Here is an 18,716-nt window from a genome sequence, read left to right as displayed (position 1 = left end):
GATGGGGACGGCGTGTTGCCACAAGACAGTGTGGGCGTTAAAGCATTAAGCCTTAAAACTGTATTAATGGAGCAATAATTTCTTTATTCAAAGGTCTGAATTCAGCAAGTGAGACCATTATGGTTCATGGAAAAACAAACTGACTTATTATTTCTCGATACAAGCTGATCTTTTTGGAAGAGAGGTCAGTTGGAGCCGGGGTTGTTTTGGAGGCAGCATCTAGCGGCCAGCAGTGGTATTGCATCTTAAGGTAACTGCGTTGGCTTCAGCCTTAGGTTGTGGTAGTTGCCGCCTGATTTAGACCTTGTTGCACTTCATCCAAATGGCCAAAAAAATCAATGAATGCAGATCCAAGGTTCAACTACACTATTTAACTACAGTCTACATGCAAAGCCAACGGTCTAAGAGAACTTTGGTGCATGCAAAGCAGCCATAAAATCCTATAGAAAAGGCTATTGGTGGTTTAAATCCAACATCAGTGTGGAAATGTTGGAGTGCAGGGGTTAAAAACAGTAACTGTTTCTTTCATTGCTCCTCAGGCCTCTTTATTGTTGACCTACTGTACTGGGGTACAACCCTCCTGAGGGTTTATAGCCACTGCAATGCATTACCATGTCCAGAAACCAAGACATGCTTTAACTAAACATTCAACAGGTGGGTACTTTTTCCACCTGTTATGGTTTCTTCTGTTGAAATTTTTCTTTTCTTCTTGTTATTTATTCATTTCAAATCAGAGGTCCAAAATGCTTTATGAAGCATTTCTATCATCTCTGTGTTTTACTGCCTGTCACAGTGTGATCTGAATTAACTTGCCTGGTTACATAACGACCAAAGGTGTCTAATGGAGATGCAATCACAATTATTTACAGTACTGCTAATGGATAAAGCAAAACATATGCACAGTAAAGGAAAAAGTTGATGGAGCTTTTCCCCTCTATCAACCTTAATCCTAATGTGAGGACATTTTGTAGGAATGTGATGTAGTTTGAAGGTTCAGAGGAAGATTCACACTTTCGTATTTGACATTTCTGTAATCAACCTACTTTATGCTCCAATTAGCCCAAATGTTGTACAATACAACACCACAGGGGTGCAGTCTCCTCATTCATCTCAACAGCACAGCTTTATTCAAGTAAAGAGCAGTTTTAATGATGCAATCTTAATACTGAACTGAGTTATAGTTGCACAAATCTGAAGGCTTTTCCAAAAAATATTCTCTTTCTGATCATTTATGCACCTCAAAATCAGGGGTTTTGTCAGCATAAATTGTTTATAATGTAACTTGAAAGTTAGTTTTTCTTATCTCTCTTCTCATACTGTTTAAATTCATGTTCATCTATTTTTCCCTTAGTTTATAAACCATTCTGGGTGAAGGATTATTTGTGGGCGTGCTTTTCCAGGCTTCAAATTATCTGACCATCAGAGTGCTGAGTGGCGTCCCAGGAGGGAGAGCCCACCACATGACAGGCTGGAAGGTTGCGTGCAGGGATGTAATTACACAGCAGTATTTTACTAACCGCAGACAACAGTGTCCCCAGCACATATTCAGTGTAGCTAATGACACTTTGTGGGAATTTGTGTTGTTCCTTTTTGGGGTGTGAAGTTGTAACTGTAGTTTTATTCATAGTTTCATAATGTGGATGTTGTGAAGCCTTTTTAGACTGTCAGTTGTCATTTACTGCTATATAAAAAAAAATCTTGACTAGAGTAAAATACAATGCGTAAAACAGCAGCATTAGAGGCGAGCAATATTAAAAGAGCACAGTGAAAACAGCCTGAGTGATCCAACCATAATCAAGTAATCCCTGGATGATCATATTAGAGACACTTGTCAGCACAAGACATTAAGACAGAGACACAGAAGGGTGCTATTAGGGTGAGGAGAGGAGAGGGAATATGACTTTAACAGAGAGTTAACAGTCCAGTAGAAACACTGGGCAACAACATCTGAGTCTCATCTCCATCCCAAACACTTAGAAACCATCCCGGCCGTGGGAAAACCACTTACTGTAAATGGTCAACTCCAAACCATTTTTGACTCGTCTCCACATGTTCCTGTCCGTTCCCTAAACTCTGACATTATTTTGCAATTGCTTTGGCTCAGTTTCATTCTGTAAAAGAAGTTTCAGTTCTTATTACTACTAGAGTCCAGATCACTGATTCAGTACCATCAATTTTAAATGAATAGCTGTAGTGGGAAAAATAATAGAAAAACAAATGCAACAATCTTTTTTTTAATTACTGTAAAAACACTGCAATGAATTATCTGTTACAGTGGTATAAATTGTGGTTTAATGAATGCTTTTCAACATTACAATAGACTGTCAATGGGTATGCTTCTCAGTATTTGTGCTCTCAGACAACAATGGTCCATACTCAGCATGACTATGAACCAGGGCCAGCGTGTATTCATGTGGCTGAAATGGCTCTTCTGAATAATGTAGCCAGAAGTTCCTTTTTTAAAATGGTGCCATGTTGTGAAACATCCTTCTTTAAATATGAGAGGGGCTAATAGAAGTCAGGTTTGAGCTTCGCCATGGAACAAGGTAACATATTTACAATGAAATTTGCAATGACATTTCAGCTGTTCTTGTTTTGTGATGTAGGGGATATTTTTTCTTTTCTTAAACTGTGGGGATGAGATTTCAGATTTCAGAAATATGTTTGTTTAGTTTTCTTTGCGTGTGTGTCTGTGAACTTGTACATGCTACATAGAGAAGACCAAAATACATATTTTAGCAGCAGAGAGAGGACGTTTTTGCAGAGGGAGGACATTTTGGCTGGTCCTCACATTTTCAAAGGCCTTTTGAAGGTTAAGACCTGGTTTTAGGGTTCAGGTTGGAATTAGGTTTAGGTTAGGGTTAGGCATGTAGTTGCGATAGTTAAGGTTAGGGTAAGGGGCTAGAGAATGCATTATGTCAGTGAGGGTCCTCACAAAGATGGAATTACAAGAAATTGTGTGTGTGTTTTCTTTTGACTCCTAACATCTCAGGACCATGTTAAAAATAAGTGTTTTCTTTTTCCTTAAGATTTTTGTTTCTGTGTCTGATAATCCATGAATAAAATCAATCGATTAGTCAAAACCATAGCTTACTGTAAATTACATACAGATACAGAAAAGCAAAAATAGACTGATGCAAATGAATGAAGGCACTGAAGTACAATTGCAATCATCATTTTGCCTTGTATGAATCTTGGTCATACTGTAGCGTAAAGACTTAAATAATAGATAAATAATTGCATTTTTTTCTCATTTCTATTTGTAAAGTTGTGAGGAAATGACCACTGCTTACTCTATTTTGATGAGAATCAGTCTAGTTACAGTTTGCAGCTTCATGTTTAGCATCCAGAGCTGAAAATGGAACAAGCATTTTGCTAAGTGAAACTCCGTTGTGAAAATTGAGACAAATCAAATGTAAACTACTGTAACAGAGCCTGTCACTCACAGCAGCCTTAGAGAACACACACGTCCAAAACTGTTCATGTTGTCACAACTGTGACATGTCAATGCTGCTTTGAATGACACAGCTGTAATTTTACTGCATTCTGTCCTCAGAGACCATTGAAAGATAGTTTCTTATGATTTATACATCTGACTGCAAACATTTCTTTTTAAAGAGTATTATTTAGGACAAATTTCATTCAGTGTCATAATCTGTCATTGATAATTACAGCCTGCCAAGCGCAAACATTTTAGTACATTATGAGTAATTGTTGTTATTCTACATATAGCTTAATATCTGCTTACCCAAAATATGTGGAATTTCAGTTTTAGAGTGATAAAGAAGGGGTTCTTGATTTATACAACATGACAGAAAGAAAAACAAAAACAGCACATAAGGAACAACCAGACTTTTTTGCAGTTAGCTACAAAACCACTTTATTGAAAAAGCAGATTATGTCATCTACAGTTAAATGATACGTCCCGATTTTTAATACATTAAATAACTTTAGACTTTTTTCATGTTTAGATAAATAGATCTAGTTTCCTTTTTTTATGAACCATCTAGGTAATCAAAACACTTAGCGTTACAAAAGATGTGTGACAGATGTGCTTGTTGGAACTACCAGTAGGAGAAGAAGTCTTCTCTTTCCAAGTGATTTTTGACAGAAAAATAAAATAACAAAAACTATCCTCTTTATGTACAGGGTAACTAGCTGTGTGCTATGCAATAGAAACTGAAGTAGTACTTTTAAAATGGTGAATTAAGACATCTTTAAAGGGGGAGCACTCTGATCTTGTTAAGTTTTTCTTGGGGGGGGGGGGGGTTGATATGGTGCAGTTCAAAAAATGCCTCTTTCTTCAAGTATAGCACACATTACTTGACCAGAACCCTTATACAAAATTGAGGTTGATCAAATAACAAGGGGAATGTCTCACATATGCTGTCCTTTTCTGCTTTTACAAATATACAACACTAACCATCATTACATTCGAGTGAATCTCATCACATCAGGTTACATTAGAAAGCACTTCCTGCCTGTGGTGACCCCTGCCTTCAGTCTCTGCTTCAGTCTCTGTTTTCATCACACATTCAGTAGTATTTGTTCTGACCTGCGTGTACAGTAATATATGAATAGGAGCCAGTGTTTGCCTGTAATACTTGGTGCTTGTTTTGTTCTAGTTTGAATACCAGATAGGTGGTAGTCAGAGGATGATATATTAGTTACTTGAACACACCGTCAATATGATGCTACCACACCAAAGTTCAAACAAACACTAAGATTTAGACACAAACATCTAGAAGAAGTTGGGGTGGACGCAGTCATCAAAATCATCACTGGGTTACAACAGAGAGAGCAGGGGTCACTGTGTTGGATGCTGCACTGCCCTGCAAACACAGTGAGGTGCATGTGCCATGGCCCTGCCACTAGTACACACACACACACACACACACACACACACAAACACATTCACAATTTGCTCGTCTTTGAAATAAGCAGGCATAGTTACCGTCGAGCTACACCAGATTTTTGCTCAATGCAAGAGCAAGGCAGAATTTTCCTCAATAACAGAAGGTTCCTAAAATACCTTAAGATCTGACATGTACAGGGAATGATCTACTGAGTGCCAATCTGAGGGGAAAAAAGATGACAGTAACCAAGTGCAGAGGGGTGAGACTTTTTTTCCCAGCACCACTACAGCTCAGAGTTTCAAGTGTTTTTGTCTCATGTAGTTTTTGTTTTTGCATTCACACAAACAGACACACACAACCAGCATGGGAAACATGAGCGGACTCCCTAAAAACACGGGTGAGACCAGCAGCTCCGCATTTTCAGGGACGTCCCCCCACGACATGACAGCAGACTGCATGGCAAACCAGAGCGAGACACACAAACATACCTGTTCTGTCTTTAAGGCATGCGGACAAGAGGAGGTTCCTCGTAGAAACGCACTGTGTTCTCAGTGCTCATATGACATAAAACCAGTGTCTGGAAAAAAACATACCAGGAAACAGTGCCTTGAACACACCTGGGGCAAAAAGGTATTTGCAAATAAATAAATTAATCTGTTTCTTTTTCTCTTGAGTACCAGATGGGCCAGATGCCGCATGATGACACTGACAGGTGTCGGTGGCAGAAAATTACTTTCAAATGACCTGGGACCTTTGACATTAGGCTCCTCTCTGGGGGAACGTAGCTATGGGTGCTCAGAAAACCATTACAGTCACCAGATGACTTGTGTCATTAACAAATGCTTGTGAGCACTGGAAAATGATATATAAGCATAAATGTGGAATAGGTATATGTTGTTGATTGATGAAATGATTTTTAGTCCAGATCAGTCCCTCTGATGAGCTGCATGCAACATGTTGTCTATTTGTCTCACGACTACAAGCACTCTGTTTATTTAACATACAGATGTTCAACCAAATCTTTTCCAATCAGAGTTCTTCTGTCTCTTAATGCCTTTTCATAGTTTAAACCACAGAGCTCATTAATACTTATTTAGCTTATATACTTCAACAGTTTGCATTTGGTTCTGTGATGACCACTGCTGAATGTCTTTTAGTCAACAGTCTTTTGCTGCTCAACCACGGGGCCTAAATCTCCGTATTTAAAGACCAATTTCTAGCTAAGCTCTTAGATTTTAAGATTAAGCTTTAATCTTAATCTCGAAGCTCTGTGTGATAACTTGGCAAAATAGTAGCACCCTTGACAGAAGGTCAGAATGTGCAATTCTGAAAAGTCTAAAGATAAGGGACCTAAATGCTTTGTTACATTTTTGTGAGAATTAGGTACGATGAAAATACAAGGAATCACACAGAACTTCAAATTAACTGCTTGTTTAGAGCCAGAGGCTAACGAGATCAGCTTGTATGTTTCAAACACAGATAGTGCTGGCATCAGTTGTGACACAAATACACAGTGATCAAAATCTGTCAAGTTTTTCAATTTACTATTACTTTTTTAGTAACTTGCATTTACAATAAATACACTGATTTAGGTTTAACCAAAGATGGTGAATTTAAGGTATGCAGAAATGTCTATTAGCAGAGAGAGCTGGGATATGTAGGTTAAAAGGAACAGACTGGTGCCTTCAACAAGCTTTTGGCGCTAAACATTTGGTACTCAAAGTGGGAAAAGATAACTGAAGGCAAATACCATTTGAGCCAGTGGATCTGTGACCCACTGACAGACATGTAGAGGCTCTGCATCCTGGAGGAGAAATGATACAACAGACCTGAAATCTTCAGAGGCTTCAAGACAGACAACGTGTTTCACCTCTGAATCTATCGCAAGCGCAGCAAAAACAAATAAATGAGAATCTACATCTATGATCTTATGTGGAAAACATCTGCAAAATATATATTCATATATAAAAGACATTCTATGTGCATCTAAAATTTTCTTTTTCTGTCATAATATAATCATTAATTAAGACACTGCTTGTGAATCTCTCGAGGTCTCGTCTAAGACTTCTAAGTGGAATGTCAGTCGGTCCTCTGGGCTTGTGGTGCTACGGTGCATCTGTTATTTCGGGGTTGGTGCAGGGCGATGAGCTTGAGTTAAGAGTTTTTCTCACAGCCCTGTGTCATGATGCTGGGTGTCCTTTGCATAGCCTTTAGCAGGACTCCATTTCAGTGTTTAGAAGCTGCATGGAGAGAGCCCGCTCTGAAGGCACAGCATGCCCACCCTGGGGTCTGTCCCGTCCAACCAGCACTGGAATGTAGTGGCTCGTTCCCTGGCCTCCCTGACGCCGACATCAGTGGCGTTCTCAGACGTGACAGCACTGGTGAATTCACTGCGGTAAACCGCTTCAGTCAGAGCACAGGAATGAAAAACATGGAAAGGAAGAGAGGGAAGCTAGGAGAGAGACGAGTGTGCGTCCTCCCCTCCAATCCGAAAACCCTCTCTTTGATGAATGTGCAGGGGTCAGGCTGTGTGACGTCACCGGGGGCCTCTGGGTGAGCCGGCGTGTTGGCTTTCAGGGATAGGCACCCGAGGGGAAAGGGGAGGAAAGGACCACAGATGGAGGAGGAGGGGGACCCTTTTTCCCAGCCCTGTCATATGACAGCAGGGCTTGTGGTGGGAGCTGAGTGTGTTAGTCCACAGCCTGGCCGTCCAGTTGAGGACAGGGGCAGTAGCTCAGATGGCCACACAGAGGCTTCCCTGGAACTGCTGGAGGGGGTGCAGGCCTTCTTTCCCCCACTGCTGGTGTCTCGGATCACCTGGGAGGCAGGGCATGGTTGCTGCCCACCCTCCTCTCCCCCTCACAGCTCAGTGACATGGAGGGGGTAGCTGGGGGGCAGGTGGGCAGGGACCTGCGACTGGAGCCGGTGGATGTGGCAGCCATGGCAGAGCAGGTGGCCTTCCAGTGGATAACAACGGTGGCCCTCTTCGTCATTTAGCTGGAGACAACAGTCCTGAGAGAGTGGCATAAAGACAGAAACATGAACAAACCACAAAGACAATCAATAACTAAACCCAGATGTGAGTGAACTGAACTATTCTTTTAAGCTCACATCTGCTGAATTATCACTTTTATTGTCATCTCATACGATAAGTATTTAAAAGAAAACTGTAATCACTGAGAGTGAGTTGTTGGGTTTTGGTGGTGAGTGAGCGCTCAATGAGGGGCAGGGTGGACTTAATGCACTAACATACGCAGCATTTCCACTGCATTTCCACTGGCACGGCTCTACTCAACAAAACTCGCTCTTTTTCGGTTTTCTATTAGCATAAATTTTGGATACTACCTGTTAAAAGGTACTTTTTTGGTACAACTTTGGGCTTAGGTTAGGTTAAAAGATGGAGTTTAAACACTGCAGACCACTGGTGAGTCAGAGAGAACCATCACCAGTACAACACAAGACATCCTGCACAAACCTGCCATTTTAAAATAGCCAAGCTACCATCAAGAGCGGCTGCAATTTCCGAATTCACTCGACTCAGATGTTCCTCAGGTTTGTCGCCAATGAAAGGGTTCAGTGAGTGCTGCATTGAAGATGACATTGTGGCAGTTTCATGGGGTGTCACTATTGCCATCAGCTGACAATAAAAATATAAAATGAAATGGAGAGAAGGACCTGGTACCAAAAGTGAGTTGAGTCAAGCCGAGGTAAACCATGCAGTGGAAATGTGGCAATAGTTACTTCAGTCATGCGGCTGTTTTACTGGACCCTAGGGTGAAAGGGTGCTGAGTTCAGATGTCCAGAAGGAATTCTGAGTATGAAAGGAGCCAGTTCTGTGTGCCTCACAGACAGGTCCCTGTCTTATCTTGTGCATTTTTTGTGTATTTCTTTTACATATCTGTGTTGGCTGACACTGCAAATTCCATGCATTTATGAATGAATACATTGAACCTTGAAGCTGCGGAGGAGTTCTCTGCACATCCGACAGGGGTGAGACCCCATGGGGAGTAGAATTACATAAACTGGTTCTCAACCACTCTGCAGCTATCACGATTCATACCTGGATAAAGCGGCTGAAAATTCTTGCATTATAAATGAATGTGCGTGTGAATCACACTGCATCTTCAGCTTAGTATTGTTGCATCTCCTTGAAAAAATGTGTTACAGAATCTGAAAAACACGTTTTTTTTCTTTTTCAATATGTAATGAATTTACAGTCTCCCGGATGATTCAGCTCTGGACTTTACCCTTCCTCTGTCCACAAGCCCCCCTCTCCACACATCAGCTGAATCATTACCCGCTGCTTACATAATGATCTGATCCATTTCTGTGAAGTGGGATGTCAGCCATTCATAGAAATTAGACTGTTTTATTCTGTTCATGAGGACAGTAGAAATATCTCACATTTAAGTATTTCCAATTGATAAAAAAAATGCTGAATCACTACAGGATGGTGCGATTTGTTCATTTAACCTTTCTGTCACACATGAACTGCAGACCATCTGACGGAGCTGAGTGGCAGGATGACTGGGATTTCACAAGTCTGGTTTGAGCAACAAGTCCCCAGCTGAGTTCAGAGCTCAACACTGGAATGTGTTTGTCAATGAGTCACAATGTTGAGCTATAACCTTGAGTTGGTATCCGTCTGTGTGTGTTTTCTGTGTGTGTGTGTGTGTGTGTCATTCATTCAGCAGCAGACTGCAGTGGTGATTCACGCTCAGAGTCTGGTTTCGTCCCACGATTTGCAGCTCTTACCCTGGTTCATTGTATTTGTGGGCCTGAGTGCATGTGCACATGAATGCGTCTGTGCACGCACAGGTATGTGTGTGGTTCAACAGTGTGAGCTGTGTGTGTAAATATTTTCTGTGTTTTACAACAGCCTGAAAATGTTGAATCATACAGAGTGGTGCTGAATTGACTCGAGTCAAATCACATGCACGGTAAACTGCTCTTACTCATACCACGTGTGTCTGACTGTGTGTGTGGATAGAGTACAGGCAGCAGGCGCATCTCACCTCACAGTGGTAACACTCCACATGGTAGTCCTTGTCCATAGAAACGACCCGGATGGTTTCCTCAGAGCCCTGGTGGGACAAACGCACATTCAGACCTTCACATTACATCAGTCTAGTGTCTCATTAAAGTGATGGTCCAATAACCAGCAGGTCTCAGGTTTGATCCCCGCAGCTGCCATGTGTCCTGAAGCAACACACACACAACTTGCTCCACACTCTCTGTACAGAGTGATAGACCGGGGCTGCTCTATTCATACACATGGTTTTATGGCTAACAGAAGGAGAAAGTTTGGGATGTTTTTTTGATCTTATGATAACATTGCTGCACGCCGATAAAAGTGGCTATTAAAACAGGGATTAGTTCTTTGTTTGCTCCATGACACATGAATAGAAACCAAGACAATCAAAGACCTGATGCACATTTGTCTCAGATGGCCGTCTAAATTTTAAAATGCTATACATTCATTTTGAAAAATATCTCATCCAATGTTTATCTTTGAACCTATACAATCTTGTCTGCAAAAGTGATATTAAATGTGTCATTTAAGTCCTGTTCAAATGGCTAGTGGATGTGATTCCATATATTTACTTGTTTCCTGTAACAACAGGAAGCTAGGGAGGGACTTGTCACGGTAGCCAATAGAAATGTAGTAGGCAAACTCTAAAAAGCTATTAAGAATGATTGTCATTGTTGGGCCAGATACTGATGTACAGGTGAGGATCAATGCAAGACATACGTGATAAATAAAAACTTTAATATCTATTTTAGTTTCATGATGTCATTAAACTTAAGATTTATGAGTTTTTAGCCCTGTTAATCAAGCACCATCGTGCTTCTTTCTAGGCAGGGTTGGCTGTTTAGTTGGTTAATTCAGTAGTATATTTCTTGGAAATGACAAACTTTACTGATAAGTAAGATATGTTAGATATGATATGCAATTAGGTAAGGTCCTTACCTGGGCTGGGAGAATGGGCTGGTTGCAGGAGGCACACTTGGGAGCAAAAACCCTGTCAATTAAAACATAACAAAAATTAAATACATGAAAATGTAGGGAGTCTCTGTGTGGTGTTCATCAGTTGACATCTTACTCCACACTAAATAGCAGGACTAGTACTAGTTTAAACTAGAATTATCGCCCCGTGGTTGTATGCCTCTGCGCAAAGGTCAAGTTTCTCTTACAATTTACATCCATGTCTGTGGAAACATGGATGCTTCACATCCACTGTCCCCCGGACAACACAGAAGATCTAAACAATCAGCACAGTTTCAAGGTGGGCACCCTAGATGAGTGTCACCAATTCAGTATCGTTTGTTCCTACGATATGACATTGAATAATGGCCAGAAAAGTGTTTAATGCAGAACATTATGATGTCAAGGTCAAAGCTGACCTTTGACCTTTTGGATACAAAATGTCATCACTTCATTATTTTATCCTATTAGATATTTGTGTGAAGTTTTGTCATAATTAGCATATAAATTCTCGAGTTATGGCCTAAAACATATTTTGTGAGGTCACACTGACCTTGACCTTTGACCACAAGATTCTAATCAGTTTATTCTTCAGACCAAGCTGACGTTTGCGTAAAATTTTAGGAAATTCTCTCAGTGTTCTTAAGATATCGTGTTCACGACAATGAGACGGATGCAAGGTCACACTGACCTTGACCTCTGACTACTGAAATCCAATCAGAGTCTAAAACAGAGTCTAAGTGGACATTTGTGCCAAATTTAAAGAAATTCCATCAATGTGTTTTTGAGATAACACGTTCACAAAAATGAGACAGACATGGTCACAGTGACCTTGACCTTTGACCACCAACATCTATTCAGTTAATTCTCGAGTCCAAGTGAACATTTGCGCCAAAATTGAAGAAATTCCCTCAAGGTATTGATGAGATATCACGTTCACATGAATGAGACAGATGAGGTCACACAGACTTGACCTTTGACCACCAAAAACTAATCAGTTCATTGTTGAGTCAAAGTGGACATTTGTGCCAAATTTGAAGAAATTCCCTTTAGGCATTCCTGAGACACTGTTTTCCGACAACCCGAAAAAATGCAGTTTCAGGAGTAGAGTGAGTACCGTACATTTTGTGATAAACTATCCTTTTGGTGCTGAACAGCTTGTTTGCAAATCCCAGACCATATCCTGTCATGCAGTGAACACATTTTATTAGTGTGCAGAGAGCTGTTCTCCTTACGTGTGATAATCTTTGACACAGTATATGTTGTTTTCAACGTCCACAGTGAAAGGCACTCCATCTAGACCTTCTTTACACACCGCACAGCGGAAACAGCCAGGATGGTAGGACTTGCCTAGTGCCTGGAGAATCTAGACGCCCACACACAAAAGGAAAAACAGACACAAGATAACGGTAAGACTTGGGAGCGATGTGAGTGTGATGCGAAACATGTACCTACTGCACTGGCAATGTTGTTATTATTCAGGGCGCAGGAGTAAATAATGCCCAAGAATGTGAGAGTAGTTACTTTGCTTTACGTACCATAAACAAAATACTGTCTCAAGAATATGGAAGATTTGATATATTGCACATCTGTTTATTCTTTGCTTTACATGTTGTATTTGATAAAGCTCTTACCATCTCCATGATGAGGTGACCACACACGAAACACTTCTCTGCCGTCTGCTGGAAACCAGAGTACTGAAAAACAAGACACAGGATTTATTATCTTCAGCAATGAATTTTCTAGTAGCAATGCAATCAGTAGAACATGTGCAGCTTCACACCTGATGCATGAACTTCTTTCAGTCCAAGACTCATCTATAGAGGGTGCTGCTGCGCTCTTTAAATGAACATGAAAATGTTTTCTTACAGAATCTCAGCTGACAAGCTCATCGGGCAGCTTCAGCCTGTGGTGCCTAATCTAATGCTGTTTTTAATATTTATTTTACTGCTGTTTTTCTGCAAGGTCCATCATATTTATACACTTAAATCTACCCACATTCGGGATTTGCCGTGTGACTGCTGGCTGATGAGCATCTCCACAGGGCCAACAGGGTGTGAAGTGTCTTACAGGAAACAAAACACCTTGTGTCACATCAGTAGCTCCTTTCCCTTTAACCTAGAGTGTAGGAAGATAATGAAGGTGACCATCTGCAGCTCACAATCCCCTCAGGGTCGTGAACTGATGACTCGGGGTGGGGGGTGCTGGTAGAGGAGACACGGCTACCAGGTGGAGGTGGGAGGTGGTGATGGGCAGGCTGTCCCTTGCCCTGACATCTCCACTCCAGATCTACCATCTGCCACTACCTCCCCTGACCCTGGGGACACCCCTGGGGTGGCAAGCCAGACTAATCAAGTCTTAGCTGTATCAGAGACACGGAAGAAGATTAGTCTCATCCTGTCACCTGACCTCCAGCATCAGTTTAGCACAAAGTGGCAGTGATTGTGAAGTGCGAAACAGGAATTTAAATATTTCCCAACAGATCAACAAGTTGAACCCTGGGGGGGAAGCTGCTTTTAAACAGGAAGTGTTGACAGCAGATGAGGCCATGCATTGTGAAGTTGTTTGGATCACAAAGCAGTTTTCAACAGTTATATTACAGGAACCTTTTGTGAGCTCCTTCCTCAATGTTTGGAAATTGGCTGTCACATTTTATTCAAATGTTCTTCATCAGCTACAGTACACAAAACAATAATGATCAGAAATTGAATTCTTTAAATTTGCACAATTAACATCTTCGTCTACAATATCATCAAAGGCACGAAGGCATCGTGAGAGCAGGCCCTATGTCTGCCTTCTTAACCTGAAGCAGATGGACCAGGAACCTGAAAGCTACAGCTGCCATCCTCCTGGTCTAAATTGTAAGTGCTGAGGAGCAGCTCGTCAGGGTAATTGAGCTCCTTGGGGAAATTTGGGGGAAATTAGCGTGAATTGGAGGGGTGGTGCTAAACTCCTAATTATAGCTGCCATGTCCATTTTCTCTGGAGGGCTGCAGAATGTAGCCTGAGATCCTAATCCCTCGCTCTCTGCTCCGCCCCAGCCCTCTGTCACCCCACCGTGAGGGGATGATATGGTGCTACCTACTGATCTGCTCATCACAGAACAAAATGCATAATCATGAACATTCAGGTGACCTACCAGAAAATCCTCCTCACAGTAGACCTTCCCGTTGACATTGTAGAACGCCTTCCCTCGCAGCCTCCGTCCTGAAAAGAGAGGCAACCAATGAAATCACCATACTGAAGAAGAGTTTAGTCAATGTGCCGCTGCAGATACACTACATGACCTAAAATATGTGGACGCCCCTTTTATTCATTTTTGGTTTAGGGCTATTTTTTACATCTTGGTTCCATTTAAAGCAAGTTTTAATGCTGCAGCATGCAATAGTTTAGGCAACTGTGTGCTGCACTTCCCTATTTGAACTTGATAATACCATAATGTACAAAGTCAGGTCCATCAAGAAAATGTCCTCTCAGTTTGGTGTGAATGAACTTCACTGGCCTGCACAAAGCTCTGGAGTGATAAATGTGAGCCAGGCCTTAACACCCACCCTGAGTGCCCAAACGCACCAAATCCCAGTTGCTGTCAGGTTTAAGGGCTCTCTGCCAGAAAGTCTGTTTTTGGTTAAGGAAAAAATATGGTTTGGGTAAAATGAATAGATTTCTGCCAGGAAGGTAAATTTCTCCCATGTGCATCTGGGTCAAGCCAGCATTTAAAATCATAATCAGTGCAAATGTTTTTTGCATTGCGTTCAGCTTTGATGAACTTTGACCTGCAGAATCATGTTCTGTTGACCAATAGCAAGCCATCTGGACGGTGCTTACTTTGGAGGGGATGGAAAGTTGGAGGGTCCAAAATAAGGGAAGCTATCATAGCTTCATTAGCTATGTTACAACCTCCTCTGTGAAGATGGAACAGTGCCACAAGAGAGCAATGGCAAAGTTGACAGTTATGAGACAGGAGTCAGTGGTACAAACACATCTTTTGAATAAACTCAGTGAAGTTACTGTTTTGTTAGCGACCAGGCTGGCCTATCTTTAGCAGGCTTGCTAGCTCAGAGAGCTTATTTTCCCTCTTCAAAAAACTTTCATTACAAGAAATAGTGTACAAAGCTAAACCAAACGCCATGTGGGTGTAAAGAGAACACTACAGAGATAAAAGAGAGAAGCTCTTGAAGCAACTGTGACTGACCAGCTACCAAGTTAGCAGTCAGCTCACCAACTACAGCAGTTCACTTGCAAGTATAATTGCTCCGTCACCAAGCTTCTAGACACAAACAATTTGCAGAGACGTGTAGATTCATTGCCCTTCACCAGTTTTTGGTGCGAGCGGATCTTAAAATGCTCTTGGGATCCTATTGAGACTAAATCCTTACAGCCAGGCAGCCTTCCCAAAAGCGAAGAGGTTGTTATAGCAGCATGCTAAAAGCACACTCAGCCAATTAATGAACAGATATCAGACATAGCTCACCAAATAACGTGCACACAATTTTGAATAACTTCTGACACTCTCAGTCAAAATACATCATACTGGGGGCGCTGGTGGCTTAGTGGTGGAGCGGGCGCCCCATGTGCAGGGCTGTTGCCGCAGCGGCCCGGGTTCGACTCCAGCCTGTGGCCCTTTGCTGCATGTCACTTCCTCTCTCTCTCTCCCCCCTTTACGCTTGTCTGTCCTATACATTAAAGGCTAAAAAGCCCCAAAAATGTCTTAAAAAGAAAAATACATCATACTGTATACCTCTTCCTGTATCTTTACTTTATGCCCACAACAGCAGGTCAGTGTAGAGCAGATGGCTGGCCGGACATATGCGCCTCAGTTTAATTACTTCGACCATTGATCCCACCAGGATTCCATTCACAACCCATACACAATCAATACAGCATGCTGCTTTCCAAACCTCCCCCCAAAATCTCTCCTCTTCCCTTCCCTGCCATTGTGCACTGTTCACAGACAGACCAACAACAGCAGGCTGGACAGAGGATGTCCCTAACTTTGACACATGTATTAACACCAGAGCTGAAATGATTAATCAATCAGCATTATTGAAACGCAACAGTCTGATTATCCATTACAACTTTTGCTCAGTCATAAAGATACAAGACCAAACTTTTGCTGCTACTGTTGGCTTCACTCAGTGTTCCACATCAGTATCAAATAAACAGTGAGATATTCTTGGCTGCTGGTTAGAATGATGAAGCAACTTTTAGACATCACTCTGGTTGTCTGAAATATCATGAAAACAATCAATAGTTGCAGTCCTACTCCCTGAAAAAACACATCCACAGAAACATGTCCACACCATGGCGGGCCCAGGTTCAGCATACTGAGCTTCCAGCTCCAAGTGTGAAGGCTGAATTCCTCTGGGTGAGTCTTCATTCATCAGAATCCAAGTCTGAATCCAATCTAAAAGGAAATTCTGCTGCGGGCTGGCTTCTGCAGCCCCCTGCCATGCACCCCTCACAGCTCGCCCATTCAAATTCATTTAACAGCAGCGGTGTCTCTCTGGCAGCGCGATGACTTCACCCGAGCCTGGCAGACGAAGCACACGGATCTCATAAATCTGCTGGATTAGTCAGATTTAATTGTCGTCCCGAGCCACCATTGATTTTATGGGTGTCCCAGCATGGGAAAGACATGCCCCCCCCCACACACACACACACACACACACACACACACCCACACCCACACCCCTCTCTCTTTTTAACACTGAAATTTATGCAATCGTTGTATTTCACACACAAACACAGTGTCACAATGCTGGGAGATGGCAATACATTAACACCCACATAAATGGCTGGAGCAGCCGAGGAATGCTGTCCACACAATAGGTGAGACTTTTAAGACTTTGAGACTGAGGAGCAATTAGCATTTTGGTAGTGTGGAGCAAAGAGAAAAGCAGGATTGAGGAAGAACTCCATGTGAAGCAACTCTTCAGAGACACTGTCTTCAAAACTGAGACTTTGGAGAGGCTAAACTTGTAGAAACAGTGAGATTATAGCGAACAGTGCAGCAGCAGGGGCTGCGAGGTGTTGCTGTGTGCTCGTCTGTGGCCTCTGCTCTGGAGTTTGGGGTCTGGAAGGTGAACACAAAGGCCCCAGCGCTGATGACTGTGTGGAGCGCTGCTAGGGGAGCGGGCCGACTGAGCAAACGGGGACATTCTTTCTGCCTGAGGTCACTAGCTGGTCCCATTCAACCCCCCACACCTCTCCAACACCCGCTCTCTGCCCGCTTCCCTCGTCGAGAAAAAGAGGGGGAGGGCTCCATGCCTGCCCCTCTCTCCTCTGGCCTTTTGTCACCAGACAGCGCTGCAGAGAGTCCGAACCTCCTCACAGCACTACAAGTGATAGAAGCAGCAGCTCCGTTTACAAGCTACTTCTAAATTTAAGATCTTTTTAACATGAAATGGAATTGGATGTGATACAAACTTTACTGCACAATAAGATCCAAGTGTAAACCTCATAAACATCAGATCAGAGTCTTATATTACTATTAAAAAAAAAGGCATATGTTGAATTACAACTGCTTGAAAAACAGAAAATTATGTCAAGTTTTATATGGCCAAGAATAACTGTGTTGAAAAACACACTATTTCTAGAAAAACTACAGTAAAAGCAATATTTAAAAGCGTAATTTACCCTACAAATGTAAACTTGACTGCAACATTATTATTAATGACGTACTGATGACTGACATTCTGCACTTGCTCTTTGCCCACAGTGCTACTGTTGAGGCTTTACCACCCGGACCTTCGCACTTTTTTAAAGCTGGTTGCTAGTGATTTTTGTTTATCTGGGAATAAGAGCTCACTCTACTAATGCACTAATTTTGAGTAATGCTGTTGCCATGGAAATAAGCATTGTCCAGTGAAAAAGGTCTGATGTGTCACCATGGCAGTGGTGTTATTCGGCTAAATTTCCTTGTGGAATGCACTTGTTTCCACGAAAAAAAACCCCAGCAACATTTACAAGTAGCCATGGAAGACTGTACATATTTTTTCTTCTATACCTTTTAGCCTAGATTAGACTTTCATGTTGTACCTGATGCTAAGATACCAATGTATGATCATCTCCCATACATGATTCATTAAGAAACCTGGGACTTACTTGCCCTGACCAAAGGGCTCCCGGAATCACTTCATCCCAAGCTGCCACCTACAAGTTTTCCCAATCAAATGTTTAAAGGATAACTTCAGTATTTTTCAACCTGGGCCCATGTGCATGTGTGCGTATGATTCATAGGTACAACTCGTATTAAAATTGATTCAGTATTGAGGGAGGCGGATGCAGCCGGCAGCCGCGAAACGAGCTACAACGGTAACGGGGGCAAATGCGTCCCGTATAAGTTTGCGCATTAAAAGTGCTTTTTTCGCCACTGACTGGTTCAGATTGCCGGTGTTATCTCTGTAAATAGCATACTAAGCGTTTCTCTGACCCTTCGCCTCCTCCTGGCTGTGACGTCATCTTGCGAAAGCTTTGCTTGTTGCTGGAAGAAAACAGAGGAGCCATGCTGAGCGCCGCTGAGAGTGGCACTGGTTGTCCCGGAGTACAGTTGAGAGTTTTACTGCATCTGTATCATGGCTGCATATTTACCCGATTTCGAGAATGAGGATGAGCCCTTTTATTTCGATGGCCGCCCGTACTTATTTGAGCCCGAGTATACGGACGACGAGCTCCTACAAACTGAAGAGCAGATGAGGATAGAGAGAGAGGGCCAACGAGCAGACGAGGGTGAAGCAGCGGCTGCACAAACGCGAATCTCTGAGGACTGGTGGTGCTCCTTGCTGTGACTCCATGCCCACAGAGGAAGAATGTCTGTGTTGCAACAAGTGGGACCTGTTGCCCAATATTCATGGTCTCAATGTGTCCTGGGATGAT

General features: G+C 42.3%; 1 protein-coding gene across 1 annotated transcript in view; it reads right to left on the bottom strand.

Annotated features, from left to right (window-relative positions):
• Positions 1–3,853: 3,853 nt before the first annotated feature.
• Positions 3,854–18,716, bottom strand: part of wtip (WT1 interacting protein) — a 33,505-nt gene continuing 18,642 nt past the window's right edge. The window contains exons 3-8 of the mRNA XM_033628730.2: positions 13,981–14,048; positions 12,477–12,539; positions 12,078–12,208; positions 10,828–10,879; positions 9,872–9,940; positions 3,854–7,868 (exon numbers count right to left, since the gene is read on the bottom strand). Coding sequence (XP_033484621.1) covers positions 7,716–7,868; positions 9,872–9,940; positions 10,828–10,879; positions 12,078–12,208; positions 12,477–12,539; positions 13,981–14,048 — 536 coding nt within the window. The 3' untranslated portion in view covers positions 3,854–7,715. The remainder of the gene's footprint in view (positions 7,869–9,871; positions 9,941–10,827; positions 10,880–12,077; positions 12,209–12,476; positions 12,540–13,980; positions 14,049–18,716) is intronic.

Source organism: Epinephelus lanceolatus, chromosome 2 (genome assembly GCF_041903045.1).
Source record: "Epinephelus lanceolatus isolate andai-2023 chromosome 2, ASM4190304v1, whole genome shotgun sequence".
NCBI lineage: Eukaryota > Metazoa > Chordata > Actinopteri > Perciformes > Serranidae > Epinephelus > Epinephelus lanceolatus.
This window is presented reverse-complemented; position numbering and strand designations above follow the sequence as displayed.